The sequence below is a fragment of the Cyphomyrmex costatus genome, unplaced genomic scaffold (genome assembly GCF_001594065.2).
Source record: "Cyphomyrmex costatus isolate MS0001 unplaced genomic scaffold, Ccosl1.0 scaffold474, whole genome shotgun sequence".
NCBI classification, from domain to species: domain Eukaryota; kingdom Metazoa; phylum Arthropoda; class Insecta; order Hymenoptera; family Formicidae; genus Cyphomyrmex; species Cyphomyrmex costatus.
Window position 1 is genome coordinate 1,504,494 of NW_017279009.1, and position 19,240 is coordinate 1,523,733.

General features: G+C 26.5%; 4 protein-coding genes across 6 annotated transcripts; 3 read left to right on the forward strand and 1 right to left on the reverse strand.

Annotated features, from left to right (window-relative positions):
• Positions 1 to 426: 426 nt before the first annotated feature.
• Atg4a (Autophagy-related 4a) lies at positions 427 to 5,287 on the forward strand. The gene is made up of 10 exons (XM_018545034.1): positions 427 to 637; positions 1,086 to 1,212; positions 1,277 to 1,447; positions 1,787 to 1,964; positions 2,148 to 2,227; positions 2,560 to 2,711; positions 3,493 to 3,571; positions 3,657 to 3,811; positions 4,145 to 4,310; positions 5,110 to 5,287. The coding sequence occupies exons 2-10, from the start codon at positions 1,110 to 1,112 to the stop codon at positions 5,175 to 5,177; spliced, it is 1,152 nt and encodes a 383-aa protein (XP_018400536.1). The 5' UTR covers positions 427 to 637; positions 1,086 to 1,109; the 3' UTR covers positions 5,178 to 5,287.
• A 917-nt stretch (positions 5,288 to 6,204) lies between these two features.
• LOC108777872 (lipase 3) lies at positions 6,205 to 12,090 on the forward strand. The gene is made up of 9 exons (XM_018544854.1): positions 6,205 to 6,222; positions 7,967 to 7,993; positions 8,238 to 8,439; positions 8,938 to 9,052; positions 10,248 to 10,491; positions 10,639 to 10,797; positions 11,191 to 11,275; positions 11,543 to 11,685; positions 11,914 to 12,090. Exons 1-9 carry the CDS (start codon positions 6,205 to 6,207, stop codon positions 12,088 to 12,090), a joined length of 1,170 nt encoding a protein of 389 aa, XP_018400356.1.
• A 2,412-nt stretch (positions 12,091 to 14,502) lies between these two features.
• On the reverse strand, positions 14,503 to 16,468 carry LOC108778025 (desumoylating isopeptidase 2). 3 transcript variants are annotated; one of them, XM_018545077.1, is made up of 6 exons: positions 16,436 to 16,468; positions 15,589 to 15,769; positions 15,312 to 15,384; positions 15,123 to 15,216; positions 14,902 to 15,043; positions 14,503 to 14,826 (listed from the first exon to the last, which is right to left on the reverse strand). In XM_018545077.1, exons 2-6 carry the CDS (start codon positions 15,712 to 15,714, stop codon positions 14,650 to 14,652), a joined length of 612 nt encoding a protein of 203 aa, XP_018400579.1. In that variant the 5' UTR covers positions 15,715 to 15,769; positions 16,436 to 16,468; the 3' UTR covers positions 14,503 to 14,649. The 3 variants fall into 3 exon arrangements, with proteins under 3 accessions (XP_018400579.1, XP_018400581.1, XP_018400580.1); XM_018545079.1 differs by having other exon boundaries at positions 14,648 to 14,826; positions 14,931 to 15,043; XM_018545078.1 differs by having other exon boundaries at positions 14,648 to 14,826; positions 14,916 to 15,043.
• Positions 16,469 to 17,524: 1,056 nt separating this feature from the next.
• On the forward strand, positions 17,525 to 19,198 carry ND-23 (NADH dehydrogenase (ubiquinone) 23 kDa subunit). Its single transcript, XM_018545050.1, has 4 exons — positions 17,525 to 17,727; positions 18,119 to 18,377; positions 18,665 to 18,857; positions 18,948 to 19,198. The coding sequence occupies exons 1-4, from the start codon at positions 17,685 to 17,687 to the stop codon at positions 19,077 to 19,079; spliced, it is 627 nt and encodes a 208-aa protein (XP_018400552.1). The 5' UTR covers positions 17,525 to 17,684; the 3' UTR covers positions 19,080 to 19,198.
• The last annotated feature ends 42 nt before the right edge of the window (positions 19,199 to 19,240 follow it).

The following is a 19,240-nucleotide window of genomic DNA, read 5'->3' on the forward strand; positions in this document are numbered from 1 at the left end:
AATCGCATTTCCCTTTTATAGAGATGCACGTAACATGTGATTGGATAATTTTCATTATGCATACGTTTATGCGATTATGCAAGATTGTGTAGATATAGCATAAAGGCAATCTACGATAACTATGAAGGAAGATATAAGGAGACTCCACTCAGTCTCACCAGTCTACAAAACATGGACCCATTTTAGGTTTGGTTTCGAGTTCAGTTTCTGAATTCGTACCAATTCTTTTACAATGTAAACTAGGCCATGCGAGGGAATAGCGATAGCGATAAGTTTCAACCTATCAAAAATGTGTATTCCGGTGTATTCGATTTCTGATAAGTTGAAACTTATCGCTATTCCCTCGCATTGTGTCTTGGGCTTAATGCTCAATTGAGCACAAACTATAGAAACTGATAGAAACAGTTTCTGAATTGTCCGAGGAGATGGAAGGAACCTCTCTCTCGAATAGAAATCTCGAAACTCGAAATATTATTACCGAATTCAACCTTCTTCTGTATATGAAGCATATTAACATATAAACTATTAAGCATAAATTGTTCGTGTTTTGTTGTTATTCGCAATATTTTTTTGCCTTGAATGGCGCGTTTAACCTCGCACATAAGGACAACGCAAATGCGATGACCAATGTTTCTGGGTGTGTGGAGATGTATACACACACACATATGTTATACACACCTTTGACTATATAATAGTCAAAGTACACACACATATCCATCACCCAAACAAATTTTTTGATTCCTAACCTTCCTTTCCTCACTTATGTTACTCCCCACTCTAAGTTCTTATCTTTTACTTAATAAACACGGTTGAAAAATTAATCACAAATCAATTATTAGATTAATTATTATTTTTAATAATTAAACTTTTAGAAGTGATAGTGTATATTGATAATTAATACTGGAATAATAATTAGATATTTTATTTTAGATATTTGTTAATATATTCATGTGTGTATACATAAACAATAATATTTAAATTCTTAAATTTATACATGAAACACATGTTTTATTCTTGTATGTTTATCGCATCTACATGTAATCATATTTTTTACTTAATTTAAATTACAACATTTCGTTTTGTAGGTATTATTTGTAAAAACAGTAATAATGGATACTCTATTTACTCCAAATATTCCTGATGAAGCAGAAGATATACCACCAACGGATGAGCCAGTTTGGATTCTTGGCAAGAAGTATAATGCTATAAAAGGTCTAATAAATTATCAAAATGTGAATATTTTTGATGAAATAGTTTGTAAGATGTTAAATTTTAGAGCTCGATGCAATACGCAGGGATATAAGATCCAAACTATGGTTTACTTATCGCAAAGGATTTGTTCCCATTGGTGGCTGCAATTCTACATTTACGTCTGATAAGGGTTGGGGTTGCATGTTGAGATGTGGACAAATGGTTCTGGCCCAGGCCTTAATTACATTACATTTAGGTAATTGCTCATATGCAAGCAACATTTTAATTATATAAATAATAAATTTATTTAACGTCAATTTTCTTTTTCCTTTGTCATTGTCAAAACAAGTTTGACAATGTGTTACAAGACTATCAAAGATTGTTTGAACATATTTAAGAAAAAATTACTTTTACAATTCTTAAAATTATTTCTCTCAATGATTTCAAGAAATTTTTATTCTATATTTTCATATAGTTCATTTTTTCGTATATAAGTAATTGTTCCTATTTGTGTGTATTCTATTAAATGTAAGAAACTATATGAATAATTATAGAAATGATTAAATTATTATATAGAATTTTACTTATGACACAGGTAAAGATTGGCAATGGGTACCAGAAACGAAGAATAATACATATTTAAAAATTTTAAGGCGCTTTGAGGATAAAAGGGCTGCTGCTTTCTCTATCCATCAAATTGCATTGATGGGTGCATCTGAAGGAAAAGAAGTTGGACAATGGTTTGGTCCTAATACTATTGCACAAGTATTAAAGTATGTGTATTATTGAAGGAATTTTAAATTTAAGTAATATTTTATTTTTTAATAGTATCATATAATTATTAATATTTTTAACATTGCAAAAATTTTTATTTGAATAAAAATGTTACGAGAGAAGTATGTTTTATATAGTTTAATCAATTGTTTTAATAAATCAAGTTTTTATATTTTTTTTAGGAAATTAATTGTATATGATGAATGGAGCTCTCTCACTATACATGTTGCCCTAGACAATACATTAATAGTTAATGATATTTGTAAGTATGTAGTCGTTTTATTATTTTGTAGCAAAGAATAAATAACAATAAGTTACAATTGCATATATTCAAACAAGATATATGCCTTTAGTCTATTAATTAAGAAACAAGCATATTATATATATCAGTGTATCACTTAATATGTATAGTTTTACCATATACTTTCTCAAAGTTCTTTTGCAAAATTACTAATAAGTAAAAAATAAAGTGAAATTCACATATCATAATAGAAGTTTGCTATTATTGTGTGAAAAGATATTAAATATATTATAACTAAACAGTTATTTATATATTTTACATCATAATTTTGATTGATTTAAATGACTATACAGTGAGACAATGCAGAGTAGAAGGTGGTGTGACAGCAGAAGCAGATGGAGAAATTCCTCTAAGAGCACCTAGCCAATGGAAACCTTTATTATTATTAATCCCACTACGCCTTGGACTTAGTGAAATTAATCCTGTATACATTAATGGACTTAAGGTAAAAATCTTTGCATATACATACAATATTAAATTTAAATATTAATATATCAACGATAGAGTGTAAAAAAAAACACCTTGAAATATCTTGAAACATATGAAACAGTTTTCTATAAAACTGTTTCAGATAAAAGTTGTAGGATTTAAAAAGATCTATCTACCGGTCTCTTATTAGTTCAATCATTACGTCTTATCAGAAGTTGGTCCTCTTCATTTTTGTACTAAAAATTTATTTTATCATAAAAATGAAAGAGGAACAATCTCCAATGATCTTAACAAATATTATCCAGGTCATGATTCTAGACAGAATTTAAGAGGTTTTAGCTGTTGATCAAACATGGGTAATGCCAGTGGTATTGTAACTTTTAAGTTCTATAATGTGAAAAGTATTTAATGAAAAAATATTTTATTATAGTGTTTTGAAGAGCTTTCAAGGTAAGATACAAGAATATATAATGGAAAATGGGAGTTTTCACTTAAAAAATCATGACCTTAACAAAATCATCCAAGGTCGAACTGATAAGACCGGTAGATAGATATCTTTTTAAACTCTAAAACTTTTATTTAAAGTAGTTTTCTATTTATATTTTTTGGAACAGTTTTCTATTATTACTTACATTTTTTTGAGAAATTTTGAAGTATTTTTTTTCTCACCTTGTATATTTGTGTGCGTGCGTGCGTTGTATGAGAGTAAACATACAATATTTATATACATATAATAGTTTAAATTTAAATGCATGTTTTGGTTTAAAATGTGTAAATTTATAAAAAAAAATTTTCAGACATCATTCAAGATCTCACAATCTCTCGGAGTAATTGGAGGAAAACCAAATCTTGCTCTATATTTTATAGGCTGTGTAGGTTTGTAATTTTTATGAATTTTCATGTTTTACGAAGAGAAATAGACAAAAATAAAATATATACATAAAAAAATGATCGATTTTAGGAGATGAGGTGATCTATTTAGATCCTCATACCACTCAGAAATCAGGCAGTATTGAAGACAAGCTAAGCGAAGAAGAAATTGAAATGGATATTACATATCACTGCAAATCAGCTAGTCGTATTCCTATTACGGGCATGGATCCTTCTGTGGCACTTGTTAGTATATGATTTGACTTTTATTATAAAAGTCAGAAGAGATAAAAAATTAAGAATTGCTCTATGAGAGAGAAAGAGAAAGAGGGGAGGTGATAGGGAGAGAATATTGGTACATTATAACATTTTTAACATAGTATATATGAAATACAATTATAACTTAAAAGTATAATAACATATTGACTATTTGAAATATATTGGATTGTTATAATTTTTTTGTTACATTCTATAAATATACAAATATATACAAACTATATGTAATATACACACACACACACCACACACTATGAAGATTATATTTTATTAATATATTAAAAATAATCTATTCAATTTCAGTGCTTCTTCTGTGCTACAGAAAAGGAATTTAAGTCTCTATGTAAATCAATGCAAGAAGAATTAATTTTGCCTGAAAAGCAACCATTGTTCGAGCTGTGCACAGAACGTTTGGCACACTGGTCATCAGCAGATGATGCTGTTTCTGAAGCAGTAGCAGCTTCCAGTTGTAAGTACATATTTACGTTGTATTCCCTTATTCACTGTAAGTACTGAAAATCTGTAGTATACGTAACATGAACTATAGATTTTCAGTACTTACAGTGAACAACGGAATGCAGTCTTAGTTGTAGTTATAAACAGCAGCTTATAATTTTTGAAAGCGTGAAAACGCATATGAAATTTTTTTATAAGAAAAGTACGTAGAATAGAGCGTTTCAAAGTATTGTTCCAAAAATGATGCATTCTAATTGTTTTTTTATTAAAAATTGTTTTAAAATTACAAGTATAATATTTTAAAAACAATACAAAAAATTTTAAGTAAATACAAAAAGCTATTAAGAGAGCTTTATAATATTTTAAAGATTAAATATTATATAGGATGTTTTTTAAACATTAATATAATAATGCGATATTTGAAATATGTATTTATAACTGATTTTTCATATAATATAACATGTTAAGAAAAAATAAAAAGTTAATAATTTATAAAATATTACATAAAATAGAATTTAATATTTAAAAAAAGACAAAACGGATGGACTCTACTCTGGAATAGAAAGACAATCGGAGTATATTTATATATTACATACATGTTTTTGTAAATTAATGCAATAAACAATGTAAAAATGATTTGATTTTGCCTTTGGTTCTATAATTCCTATAAAATAGGAAACTTTATGTGCATATGTCTTTAGATTTGTCGGTTTTTAATAGTATTAAGAGTTTGATTATTGATAATTGATTTGTAAATAAAACGTGCAATTTATTTACAAACAATTATTATACAAATATAATTCTTTGTGCAGTTGTGGACTTTGAGCACATTGAACGTCAATACGACACATCTGATGAAGACTTTGAACTGCTTGGTTGACGTCCACCTAATCCATCTAGTATACCGACAAGATGCGAAATAACAATTAAATATTACACAATGGTGTTCTTAAAGACGATTTGTATTTTGAACTAACTGTAATGCAAACTTAAAACACATAATATTAACAAATTTACATGTGTATATTATATATTTGTACATATATGTACACATATATAATATATATAAAGTTAGATAATTAAATTGCATATGATATATATATATATATTTAAATATTTTGTACATATAAATATATATATAAGATTTAAGTTTATATTTACGCGATATGATAAGCATCAATAAATACATATGTTTATGCTTTACAGAATTTTTATATCACTGTGGTGTTACATTGATTATTTTTCATTTTCATTTGAGTATACATGTATAATATTTATAAAATAAAAGTGTGAAATAATTCTTTTAGATTTTGTGAATGTAGATAGTTATGAACTTAAAAAATGTGAATTAAATAAGAAAAATTGTACAATTAATTGTATAATTAAGGAAAAATTGGATATTTTAATTAAATGTAGCAGCTTCTTTCATAAACTATTTAAAGACTGATTCAGAGTTTAAATTTTAAATATTCAAATTATTTTATTATTTACACATACATTAAAATTTCTGTTCACTCATCATTACTACTCAGTGACATTAAAAGCTAGAAGATACAATAAAAAATTGTATTCAAATTATACATATTTGAAATGTTATATACAGAAATATTTTTTAATGAAACAATATTTAGAGAATTTATAAATAATCTGTATCGAATAAAAATTTCTTCAAAATAATCATATATTGAAAATTGTCTGTTTGTTTTGAAGAGAAATTAAATCATTAATTTTATTTTGACTATGCACAATTCATTTCCAGATATATAGTTATATTTATTATTAACGAAACAAAAAAAAAGTTTTCGGTATACGAATCGGTTCTATCGATTGTTGTAAATGTTATTTTATTGAAACATTTTCATATTAATATATTTTGCAAAAATTTTTATTGTATTTTCTCACTTTTGATGTCTGAGATAATAGTAGTGAGTGAAGAGAAAACCTTAATATACTATTTGCAATCGTTTGATTTTGTTCGTCTATTAATAACACAAAATGATCATTCTCAGTCAGACAATAATGAGTTCAAGTTCCACAATTGTTATATTACTATTGATTTTTCTAATACGTAAGTACTAAAGGATAAAAGTCAATTAATCAGACTATAGAAATACTTCCCGTGTCTTTGACAACCAAGGTCTTTGTATATTTCTTTAATATGAGTTACTATACGTACATACATACATACAAACATACATATATATAATTAATGTAGTAACGGAGCTAGAAATTGTAACGCTGATATATTGCAATGTATAAAAAATAAATTTGTAAGAAATAAATGTGTATACAAGTTTTTGATAAAAAAAAACATAAATTTTTGCAATATATTATATTTATATTTATTATAACTTATGTTTATTATAACTTTTATTATTGTTAAAATATTTTAGCATTTTGAAATGTTTATTCTATTATATATAAAGAAATTGAGAGTTAAGAAAAAAGTTTCTAAAAAGTTTTTGAAAATTTATATAATTATGTTTGAAATAGAACTAAAAAAATGGAAGGGTGAAAATCTCACGTTTCGTCACTGCACACGTTACTGAGTATATATTTTATAAAGAACGCAATTGGTCATTCTTCGTAGTTCTATGCTGTCTGTTATTCTAGACGCATACTCTTTTTGTGGCATACACGTGGACTGCGATAAGTATGTAAATTGTTATCGTAATACTTAAAACTTCTCTGTTATACACGACTAAAGTTTCCTTTAATTATTTCAATTTTCTTAACGATATGTATGCGTTATATATTTCAACGACAAATTAACATGTGTGGAAAGAAGAGTTTAATATTAAATTTCGGTTTGTAAATGGCGAATATACACATATTGTTATAAACAATTTCATAAATAGAATTTATAAAAATTTTTATTAAAGAATTGTATTAAACGAGAGAACGGTAGAATTAACTTTTTATTTTTATTTACTTAATATAATTTTAGAAAATCTGAAATTTTTATAGAGATTATTTAAAAATCTTTTATTTTTTACGCACAGACACTTATAGATTTTTAAAGATTTTTAAAAATTCATTGAAAGAACTTGGTTTTTTTTGTTATATACAAAAGTTGTCTTTCAAAATGCACTTGTTTGAATCTTATATTTTATTTATTTATATCATATATCTGACACTATTTTGGATACTTATATAAAATCTGCTTTCAATGATTAATGAATATTACTAGTTAAAGAATTTATCTAAAAATCTAGAGATAATACTGCATATATGCGTTTTAATTACTGTTTTCAAATTTACGTTTGTAAACATCTTTGATATTAACTGCTTTTATTAATTTTATTTAATTTTAAAATTACATTCTATAATTTGTTAAAATAACATATTCAATTTTTGTCGATTATTAATATATTTATCGCATTTGTTTCTCATTGCAGACTGCGCAGTTGCCTCATGAAAAGTATTTAAGTGATAGTTAAGTTTTTTTACAATTCACTCTTTTTGTCATTTGGAGTTACAAATAAGTTGATACGATGATATCAAATATAAAATCTATTCTGTTTGCGTTTATAATTATTATGTCATTCTCAGAAGGAAAATCACGATCCTGGCAGAACTTGCTTCTTGAAAACAATTTTATAAATATTTTGTTTCCTAAAGAACCTGGTTTAGTGAGAGTAAGAAGAATGGATCAAACCGAAAGAATAGATAACACAAAAATATTGGATTTTGTGTGTACAAAATTATTTTTTATTATGTTATTAAATATATCTTGTATTTATTAAGTTCATTTCATTAATAGCTCAGCTGTGAAAAATATAATTTAAATTATATATACACAACTTAACTATCATCATTAAACTATAAACAGTCTTTATAAATCTTGTTATAAATTTTGTTTACATTTAGATGATATCATAATGATAGAGATGTAACGACAATATCCTATATGGATGTTATATACGATTCTCTTACATAGGTTGGCATTGTAGAACAATATGATTATCCCGCTGAAGAACATAATGTCACAACAGAGGATGGTTATAATTTGATAATACACAGAATACCTGGAAGTCCATTATTAGATAATAATAAGGGAAAAAAGGAAATTGTTTTTATCCAACACGGTATTTTGGCTTCATCTGATAGCTGGATATTGCACGGACCTGGTAAAGATCTTGGTGTGTATTTGTTATTATATATACCATATCATAACATATGATTCAATTCAAAACACCGTGTACTTTAAAATTTTATCATACAATGTTTTCTCTTTTTCACTTTTGTGAAAAGATTTTACTTTCAAATCCTATAAATTTGAAATTATTAATAATTTCTTTCATAAATGCGTTCTTAAATTTGTTTAAAAATTATTTTGTTTAATACATAAATGCCAAACCAATAATATTTAGTAGATATTATTTTAATATATAAACACATTATCTAATTGTAAACTGTTAAAAATAAAAACGTTTTCCACATATATATATATATATATATATATATATATATATAAATGTAATTAATGAGAATGTAATAATTGAATATAATAATGAGATATTTTTTGTGTGTGTGATGTTTAGAAAAATTGATTTTTAGAAAAAACAACGAACATTTATATTTTGTTGAGTTTAGCACATTTTACATATAGTGTGTATTAATTCATTATTATCTTGTAGCATTCTTATTGGCAGATCAAGGATTTGATGTATGGATTGGAAATGTGAGAGGAAACACTTACTGTAGATCGCATGTGAATATGACGATATACGATCCTAAATTCTGGCAGTTTAGGTAAAATATTACATTAAAAATTTTGAAGAAACATTATTTAAAGGATGTTTTGAAAAATCCATCGAAGTAGAGAAACCAACCGCCAAGAATTGCACGCAAGAGTAAAATACTCTTAATATTATTGGCCGAGGAATTTTATGATTGTACTGACTTGTACTAAGCTAGCATACTGTTTTTTATTCCTGCACTGTCTGAACTAATGCGTACGGTGCAATAAGTTAAAATGAAACAAGCGTATATTTATTTCACTTCAACTTATTACACTGTGTGTACTAGTTCAGACAATGCAGGAACAAAAAATAAACTCAGTATATATTATCGACATAAAAACAAATCTGATCTATGGACAAAAAAAGAGGAGTGCAAAGCGAGCTCCTATGTTTTTCAACTTTTATTGTTATCATATTATTTAAATTTTTTAATATTTTAGCACAATCTAGCACAACCTAGCGCAATTCAATACAATTCTTAAAATACGTTCATTTTAAAAGTGCAATGGAGGCTAATCTTATATATATAAACGATTTAAATACTGTCTAAAAATGAATGATTTTTTATGTACTGAAACAAAACAACATAGTAATCGTTACTTGTAATGAATACAGTATAATTTATCGAGTAATAAAAGTCAGCAATTTCTAAAAGAATATGTATATAGATATAACTAATATGAAACTAAAAAAAAATACTTACAACGCGTTCTTTAATAAGCGTTATAAGAATACTGACGTGATAAGAATTACTCGAATTATAGTACACTAAAAATCTTCGAACTGATTTCACGGATTATAAAATTTTTTTTAAGTAATTCACTCCAGTCTTATTTTGTACATACATATGATGAACTATAAAACTTATAACAAAATGTAAAATAAGTAATTTTCTTCAATTTTGTGAAATCGATTGCATTGCACGCGCGTTCTTTTTGTGCATATTTTAATTTTGTAAAAAAAAGAATTTGCAATCTGTAAAGCCAGTTTGAAAATTTTTAGTACACTGTAGTTTCCGTCACACCAGTATTCTTTTTAAAGTTTGCATAATATTCTCTTATCCGATTTTTATCAAGATTATAAATATTTTTCTTTCATTTTTTTCACTGTAAAATAATTGTGTGCATTTGTTAAAGAGAAGGAGAGGAGATAAGTAAATATTGTTTGTAAAGTATATGTATTATCATAATTATATTATTTTTCAGCTTTCACGAGATTGGAACAAAAGATCTGCCGGCAATGTTTAATTACATTTTTAATTATACGGGCCAAAAAGATTTATATTTTATCGGTCATTCGATGGGGACTACTTCATTATTTAGTCTTCTGTCAACAAAACCAGAATACAATACAAAAATAAAAGCAGCTATTTGTCTGGCTCCAATTGCTTTTTGGATGGAAATATCACCTACATTCAACGCACTTTTTTACAGTTTCCCAATAATAAAGGTAAATACCAAAATCTGCAACTTTTTATTGTAGTATTTAAAGTACAATCAAAATTAATCAATTATTTATTTTTATTTCTTAATATGCTAAAAACATTGCTAGCTATTATAAGCTAATACTCTTGAATGTTTCTTTTATATGTTCCAGGAAATTCTAAGAGAACGTGAAATATATGATGTTTTACCACAATCTTTAATGACTGTTACAGTAGCAAGACTGTTGTGTAATGATAATGTAATGACTCAGTTTATTTGCACCACTATATTCTTTTTTATCGTCGGTGCTGATCCAACACAACTCAACACTGTAAGTTTTATTACATAAAGCTTGCGGCACACGATGCTTTTTTCTGCTGGATTGTTAGTTGGACCAGATATTTGCTATCAGATTGGCTGCGATACTGGCACTGTCAGTATCGTAGCTAATATGGTTGCAAGATTCTCATCCAGCTAGTAATCCAGCAGGAAAACAAGCATCGTGTACCGTTGGTTTTATAAAAAAAAAATAAACAAATCAAATAATTAATGTATATAATGTGTACGTATGAATACTTTTATTGTATTATGTAGATTTTCTAACGTTTTATAGTTATATAAATTTATATTATAAAACAAAGATGAGAAAAACTATATCTACGCTCTGTCTTATTTCTCTTATTGATTACCGTATGACATTTTCTATGAATTATTTCTGTTATAGACAGCCCTGCCAAATTTACTTTCCTATCTTCCAGCCGGTTCTTCTGTACAAACATTCGAACATTATTACCAAAATGCTCAGATAAGTGAGTATTCCCTTTCGAATAAAGTAATATTTTAATGTATAATGAAGCAATAAAAATTTTCATTGTTTTTCCATCCATTTAAAATGAGATATCCAAATTAATTTAGAATTGTGCATATATATATAGAGAGAGAGAGAGAGAGAGAGAGAGAGAGAGAGAGAGGGAGAGAGAGAGAAAGCCATTTAATCTTATTTTACAAATGTACTTTTAAGATTTGAATACATATTCAGATATAAATTTTTACGATTGTGATGTCGATTGTTGCAGATAATTTTCGAAACTATGATTATGGAACAGCTGAAAATTATAAACGATATAAACAGAAAACACCACCAAGTTATGATCTCAAAAAGATTACTGCTCCGATGATTTTATTTTATGCAGCAAATGACATGGTTGCCGTAAAACAGGTGAAAATTTAGTTTTTAATTGCTTAATTTTTACTCATTAAACTATTTTTATATAAATATAACGGAAACGGTCAATATAAAGAATCTGATTAAATGCAAAATAAAAGGAACATAAGTAAAAAGGAAAACAGTTGATTTATATATATAGATAATTTATTTTCTGTTCTTAATATATTTAAATTATCTCATTATTAATACTGTCTTTGTGTTTACATTTTTGATTTTCAGAATGTGTTTGAACTTTACAAACGCTTACCAAATGTTCGTCTAATCGAAAAAGTCCCATATGAATTTTTTAACCATGCAGATTATATATGGGCAATTAATGTGAAAACTCTTTTATACGATCGTATATTAGAATTAATACAAAAATGTTATACTAGTCAAAGTATATCTATAATATAAATTTAATTAATGAATATAAATTAAATGGAGAAAAAAAAATCCTAATTCTTCTTCCAGATAATTTGAAATATTGGTAAACGAAGAATTATTTGAAAAATTAGTATGTGCGGCTGTGTATGCACGCGTGCGTATTTAATTTGTATAAAATTTGCCAACTCTATAATTATTAATTATTTTGTTAGACTGCTGTGTGATAAGATTAAAATAAGAACACATTTAATATTGAATTAATATTAATTAAAATCATAAAAAAGATTAAACTATATATAGATTGTGCATATTTTTAAAGGTGTATACTTTGCATATCTTAATTTTGTATCAGAACCCATCTAGTCTTGTTGTGTGAAATCACAAATCAGTGCTACGATATTAATCGAATAATCTCCATATTTTAAGATTATTTCAAGTAAGAATAAAGAGAACATTTATTCAAATAATACATTGGTGTAGCTCCGATTTGATTCCGACATTTTTATATATTAAATACATTACAAATACTTATTTTTACTTAGTTATTACAAACATACACATATATATTTACATTACATAACAAATATACTACAAATCCAAAGAAAAAAAAGAAAAGTCAATTTTATTTTCTTTAACTGTAGCAATTTTAATTAATTTTATAAATATGTGTGTGTAGGTGTGTGTGTATGTATGTGATTAAATAAGAAATGAAATAAAGATATACTTTTACAAAGTGAAGAGATATTTTAATTGCATAAGATATATGAAAAGCTATCCATCTGCATCGCAAAATATCATTAAAGCTTCTTCATTCACCGCTATAATCGTACTGCATTGAATTATACAATAAATGGAGGTTGAATTATAATTCGATATGTAATTTCTTACTTTAAGTTCTACAATTTGATAGAATTAAATTAGAAATCTTAAATTTATCAAAATTATATGTTAAATTATTATTTAGATATGCTAAAAAGCATCTAGAAAAATGTACTTATTGTCTAGAAAATGTATAGAATAAATAACTTAAATTTGTATATCTAAATAAAATTTTGTAAAAAACAATTTGAATAGCTATTTCTTCAATATGGAAAATACAAATTATCATATATTTGTTACATAATTAATATTACATATCTTTTAATTAAATTAAAACTTGATATCAACTGATGAAATGATTAATTAAAATTTAATTTATTATCTATTATGTAATCCTTCAAAACTTGATTCAATAATTAACAAACTATTAATATTTTATTTTTATCCTTTTATTAACAAAGTCAATATCAAATCAATAAAAAAATTTTTTCTTTTTTTCTCATTATTTGTTAGTTGATTTATTTTGACATACTTTGTATTATAAATTGTATTATAAACTCATATTATAAATTAAAATCAGAATGTTTGTTTATTCGACAAAAAAAAATATATTCATGTTTAAAGTTTCATTAAAGATATTTGTTCATGTATATCGTATCTCATAAATTAATTATATACGAGCTTGTATATTTTCAATTATTTAATTTATCGAGAAAGAGCAGTTTTTCTCTATTTTTAATATATTTTTCAATTTTTACGTGTTCAATGATTTAATGCATATATGTAGAATATAGAAATGTCACGCGTATACAATCGACCTAGAGGAATAAATTAAGAGATAATACAATATAAAGGCTCTCTACAATGAGTCATTGCCTAAGCTTCAAATCTTAAGTCATAAGATAATGACCAATCGTAGTCAACTTTTCTTCTCGTATTTGACTGTGAATGATCAATTTCTTGAGGCTTAAGGATTACTACATCTATTGTATTTGCGAGCTAAGATTTAAATAGTGGCTTATTGTAGAAAGCTCATAATAGAAGGTACAAGAGGTAAAATCAAATTTATATACAGAAAAGCTCAATTGATTAAAAATAATATTTAGTATTAACTGTACTAATAATACGCGAAAGTTTACTTACGTATTTGTGTAAGTACGAGTATGTGCGTGTACGTGTTTTTAATTATAGAAAACAAATCATAAAATATTTAAATTATTTGCATATAATGTCTTATATATATATATATATATATAATATATATTTATCTCACTTATGTGCATGCATTATATCTTAAAACATACTGCTTTACGGTTTTATAAGCATAAGAAATAAGAATCTTTATAAAAAAATTATTTCAATATACATGTCTTGCTAATATAACAAGTTTCTTTTTATCAGTAAATGAGTTTTCTGCTCATTACGGTTCAAATTTTTATGCGTAATTTATCTATTTATTATGTAACTATCATATCTTGACTGTATTATTTAACAAAGAACACATGCGACCATGTGGATCGCCATCTTAGGAAACAACATGCTGCAGCAAAGGCAATTTTTTCGGTACTAATTATCAGCAGTCGCATTCAAGTGTACAACATCAAATTTGTACCTTGTCTTGACGGTTCAGTTTCTCAGGTTTCTCAAGTTTTTAAATCTTGGCAATATAATCAGTTCTAATTAACATTTTTTTTCACAATGTTTAATTATCTAAAATGTATAACTTCTACGGCATTTTAGACCGTGCATTTCAACAGTGTTAGCCAAATGTTACAACGAAGTATCCGATGGTGGTGTGCTTTCATGATGGCTAATTTGACTTAGAGAATGTTGTAAAGCATCAGGTGTTAGCCATTCCTTTGGCAAACAACGTTGGAGAAACGGTACACATGAACTGAAATAAGCCAGACGATTTACCCAGCCAGGTATTTCCTGTCCACATAGAATCTAAAATACATTATATTGAGTTTCGTTGTACTTTCCATGTAATTACTGTTATTATTGTTAAAGAAAGTAACGCACTAATGTGAACTGACTGCTGAAGTGATTACAATTTTTATTCATCAGATGATAACGGTCTCCTCTAAAATCTTTGCCTAATTCCGTAATAATTCTTGAAACATCTTCTTCCGTAAAATCTGTATATCCAATATGAACAGATTGTCTATAAAATAAAAAAATCATATTAATTTTTCATTTGAGAGAATATATAAACTTGATTTACATTTATATAAAAACTTTACCTGTATCTAAACTGTTCACCTAGTTCGTCAGCTACTCTTGGAGTAATTTCAAAAATGCCACTTTTTGGTTGAGCATGACCGCCATATGCATATTCTACAGTAGAGACATATCTAATGTAGTGTTCAATTTTTGTTTTTTTTTTTTTGTAATTGCACATACTTGCTCTTTTTCTTGAATATAACACATACCTGTTCCATATATTTCTACTCCAGAGTGAAATACACCGAGACCAATAGGTGTAGTATATTCATTTATCCAATACTATATACAATAGGACATATAATAAATTAAATCAAATATGTTTCAAAACACAGTGTCTGATTATTTATACTTTTTATGAGCAACATAGTTTGTTTCTTATAGAAAACTGATTAGCCATAAATTTATAAAAATGATCATTTAACAAAATGCAATTCACAATAATATTAATTTTACTAATGATATATTGAAAGTATAATAACTTACCATGTCATAAACATTAAGAATAATTGGCTCACGTGCCATTTTTGGGATTAATTCCTCACTATCTTGTGGATAACCCAAACAACTGGGGAAGGAGAGGTTACAGTTAAGGCCAGACGAAAACATCATTCAAAACTTTGTATTAATCCACAGATCAAAGTTGGCTATTAATGTTTTAATATACCTAACAAATAAATATATAATTTTATTTTTCTATATAGTCTCTACATTCACAGAAGAAATATAAATTAATTGCTATATGACGATTGGTTCAAGAAGATAAGAACTTATATAAAAATTGTAAAAAATTGATTTTTAGATTATTCTCTACAAATGTTGAAAATATGTTTACATTTAATATTTGTATAAATGTATAATAATATTCAGGATATGAAGATTATTACTATGTAGTGATCCATTATTAATGCAACATTTCATAAATCTTGTCATTTGTTCCATCAAAATAAAGAGTGCAGTAATACTGATTATCAATGTGTTCTTTGTTTTCCTTTAAGTAAACAGTAAAGTTCACAAAACATTAGCATTAACAATGGATTATGATATGGTGAAAACCTACAAATCTTTTGGCATCTCTAAAGAAAATATCTTCGAAAATAATACCAAGGATAATAATGCATATACATACACATATAATAACTCACTTTTAACTTTCCATTTACCAACAAATTCTTTGAGCAATTTAGAGTTGCTTTCATTAATCATGACAAGTAAATACAGATAAATATCAAGCAAAATACCTTATAATGTAAACTCAATACTAGCATATGTAATGCTTTGTGTTCAATTACTAAATATATCCATTCTTATAAGATTATATTTTATTATTTACCTATTTGGATTTTATTCTTTCTTTCTTTCTCCCTCTCCCTCTCTCTTGATTTCTTAATATTAAAAAGTTGTATTTATATTAAATATGGCACATTATTTTGATATAGTCATCTTTACAACTGGAACATATAAAGTTGATTCACTTTATGTTTGAAACACGAAAATTTTCTTCGAGTACTAAAGAGTCACCTTTGAAGAATATTAGATATCACTGTATTTGAGCGATCGTCTGCTTTAACAACGTTTCAATACAAATCAAATATAAAATAAGAAATATATGTTATTCGCCCAAGTAGCATCCTATTAAATTCTTTAAAGTAATGCACAGCGTTCAAAGTTTACAAGCTTATTATACAGATAAGTAATTTGTTTTTTATTATGAGATTAATATCAACATTGATCAACATAGATTACTGTTAAAAATTTTGCAAACGATTCTCCAGCGATAATTGTCCGAAACAGATAAACGTCACTTGTCACTGCTGTTTCTTGCTTGGTCTTTTGCATCTCAACATACATAAGATGTGTTCATATGTTTGTCAATCCGCGTCATCTAGCGAAACACTTATAAATCTTTTCTGCAAGCATCTAGTTGTATAATTCACACTAGCGATCGCGTCTGCGTCGTGTTTGTATCCTTGATCAATCAAAAAACAGCTGCCGTAAGATAAATGTCCTAGATATATAAGAGAATGCGACTGCTGTTAAATGTTCTGATTGGTTATTGCAATTACATGATCTAGGTCTTGAATAAATCAAATAATTATAATCAAAATTGCATTGTCCCATTTCAAAACATTCGATTGCTCATTTACTTACGATCTTAAGCTCGATTTACAATTGCGAAACTGTGTTCCAAATCTTATTGGCTCCATTCAGCAGGAAAAGCAGCTTTGCAACTGTATAAAATTACAATACGATAACCGCTAATGAGCGCTCAGTGCAATGCACATAGTTTAATTTACACCCAAATTAAAATATCGATGTCATAAAATTAGCTAATCATAACTATTTCTCTGAAGAATTGAGTGACTGTGATTGGCTAGTTTCATAAAATCGATGTCATAACTTCGGCATAAATCGAACCGTGTAAACGTAGTCTGTGATTACCGCACTAGTATATATACGCTTGTATATACGCAATTTACAGCTGATTTTGTCAATGTGTCGTGATGATTATCTTCTAACAAAACTTGTAGACGAGCGTGAATGATCAATCCTCTGATTTTTAAAAAAATTCGAGAGTAACAATGATGGGGCCTTTACAGATAATTGCGCGAACCGGAAAAATCGGTATGGTAATTTATATGAATTTTGTGACAAAACTGATTTTAATTGTTTCTTCTATTCGTTCTCTTTCTCTTTTGAATGTTTTCTATTTAGTGACATAAACCACTATCTTTTTTGGCTTTAGTAAATAATAAACGACTTATATTGATTTACGTTGACTTACTGCACTCTTTGTGCCTCTTTATTGGAATGTAATGCTTTATATTCATTTTAATTAGTACATTAGTTGATCCTGAACAATGCACAAATTTTAATGTTTTTTCTTATTTATTTTTTTAATATATTTAATTAGATTGTTAATTTATAAAAAAAATTGTTGAATTTGTAATAAAAAGAATTTCTTAATATTTACAATAAGTAGTAATAGCAATTTTAAGAATTATAAATGTTTCAGCTCCAGGTTTCCTTAGGATTGTACCAAATGGTATAAACATATGTTTGAGTCGAAGCCAATATTACTATGTAAACAAAGATAAGGATAAAAACTGGACAGATATTATGGAAGCTGCAAGTACACATATGCTTTTTCTTGAAATTTTTCGAGGAATGGGAATTGTTATGTCAAATATATTTAGAGAACCAGCAACGATAAACTATCCTTTTGAAAAAGGACCTTTGAGTCCTAGATTTAGAGGAGAACATGCTTTAAGGAGGTACGTGTAGATACATAAACCAAAAATATATTATCTTCTAAATCTTTTTATATATTATGTTTATTTTGATATTTTAGTATGATTTATATGTGATAATAATTAATAAAGTATAACTTAAATGTAAATTACAATTTATAGAATAAGATAATATATAACTTTTATATTTTTAAGACATTTATCTTGTGGTTTAGCATTAATGTTATAATATAAAGAGAAAAAACAATACATTTTTCCAAATACAAAATATTTAAACGGTAAATTTATTGAATTTTTTGAGGATTTTTTAGGTATCCTTCTGGGGAAGAAAGATGTATTGCTTGTAAATTATGTGAAGCAATATGTCCTGCACAAGCTATTACAATTGAGGCAGAAGAAAGGGCAGATGGATCTCGACGGACTACAAGATATGATATCGATATGTCGAAATGTATTTATTGTGGCTTTTGTCAGGAAGCTTGTCCAGTAGATGCTATTGTTGAGGTAGATGCTACTGTTAATAACGTGACAATAGTTGGAATGAGTAATGTCGAAACAAACTTATTTTATATTAATAAATGAATTATTTTACAGGGTCCTAACTTTGAATTTTCCACTGAAACTCATGAGGAAATGCTATACAACAAAGAAAAGCTTCTAAATAATGGAGATAAGTGGGAATCTGAAATTGCTAGTAATATCCATGCTGATCATTTGTATCGTTAAACAATATTGTGTTGTAAGGTAGTTTTAATGATCAGGTAAAAAAAGTATGGAATTAAATATTTATCAAAGAAAATTCCCTACTACTAGATATGTGAATGTATAACATGTTCAATCAAATAAAAGGATATATATAGTTGATATAATTATTTAATTTGGCTACT

What these genes read in the sequence shown, in the direction of transcription:
- ND-23 (XM_018545050.1), top strand. Translation starts at nt 17,685, where the DNA reads ATGATGGGGCCTTTACAGATAATTGCGCGAACCGGAAAAATCG. An exon ending in TGCGCGAACCGGAAAAATCG is followed by an intron (nt 17,728 to 18,118) that starts GTATGGTAATTT and finishes TAAATGTTTCAG; the next exon opens with CTCCAGGTTTCCTTAGGATT. An exon ending in CAGTAGATGCTATTGTTGAG is followed by an intron (nt 18,858 to 18,947) that starts GTAGATGCTACT and finishes ATTATTTTACAG; the next exon opens with GGTCCTAACTTTGAATTTTC.
- Atg4a (XM_018545034.1), top strand. Translation starts at nt 1,110, where the DNA reads ATGGATACTCTATTTACTCCAAATATTCCTGATGAAGCAGAAGATATA. An exon ending in ATTAATAGTTAATGATATTT is followed by an intron (nt 2,228 to 2,559) that starts GTAAGTATGTAG and finishes ATGACTATACAG; the next exon opens with TGAGACAATGCAGAGTAGAA. An exon ending in TATACATTAATGGACTTAAG is followed by an intron (nt 2,712 to 3,492) that starts GTAAAAATCTTT and finishes AAAAATTTTCAG; the next exon opens with ACATCATTCAAGATCTCACA.
- LOC108778025 (XM_018545077.1), bottom strand. Translation starts at nt 15,714, where the DNA reads ATGATGTTTTCGTCTGGCCTTAACTGTAACCTCTCCTTCCCCAGTTGT. An exon ending in TTCTTAATGTTTATGACATG is followed by an intron (nt 15,385 to 15,588) that starts GTAAGTTATTAT and finishes TATTGTATATAG; the next exon opens with TATTGGATAAATGAATATAC. An exon ending in TCAGCAGTCAGTTCACATTA is followed by an intron (nt 14,827 to 14,901) that starts GTGCGTTACTTT and finishes AATGTATTTTAG; the next exon opens with ATTCTATGTGGACAGGAAAT.
- LOC108777872 (XM_018544854.1), top strand. An exon ending in ATCCAACACAACTCAACACT is followed by an intron (nt 10,798 to 11,190) that starts GTAAGTTTTATT and finishes TTTCTGTTATAG; the next exon opens with ACAGCCCTGCCAAATTTACT. An exon ending in ACATGGTTGCCGTAAAACAG is followed by an intron (nt 11,686 to 11,913) that starts GTGAAAATTTAG and finishes TTTGATTTTCAG; the next exon opens with AATGTGTTTGAACTTTACAA.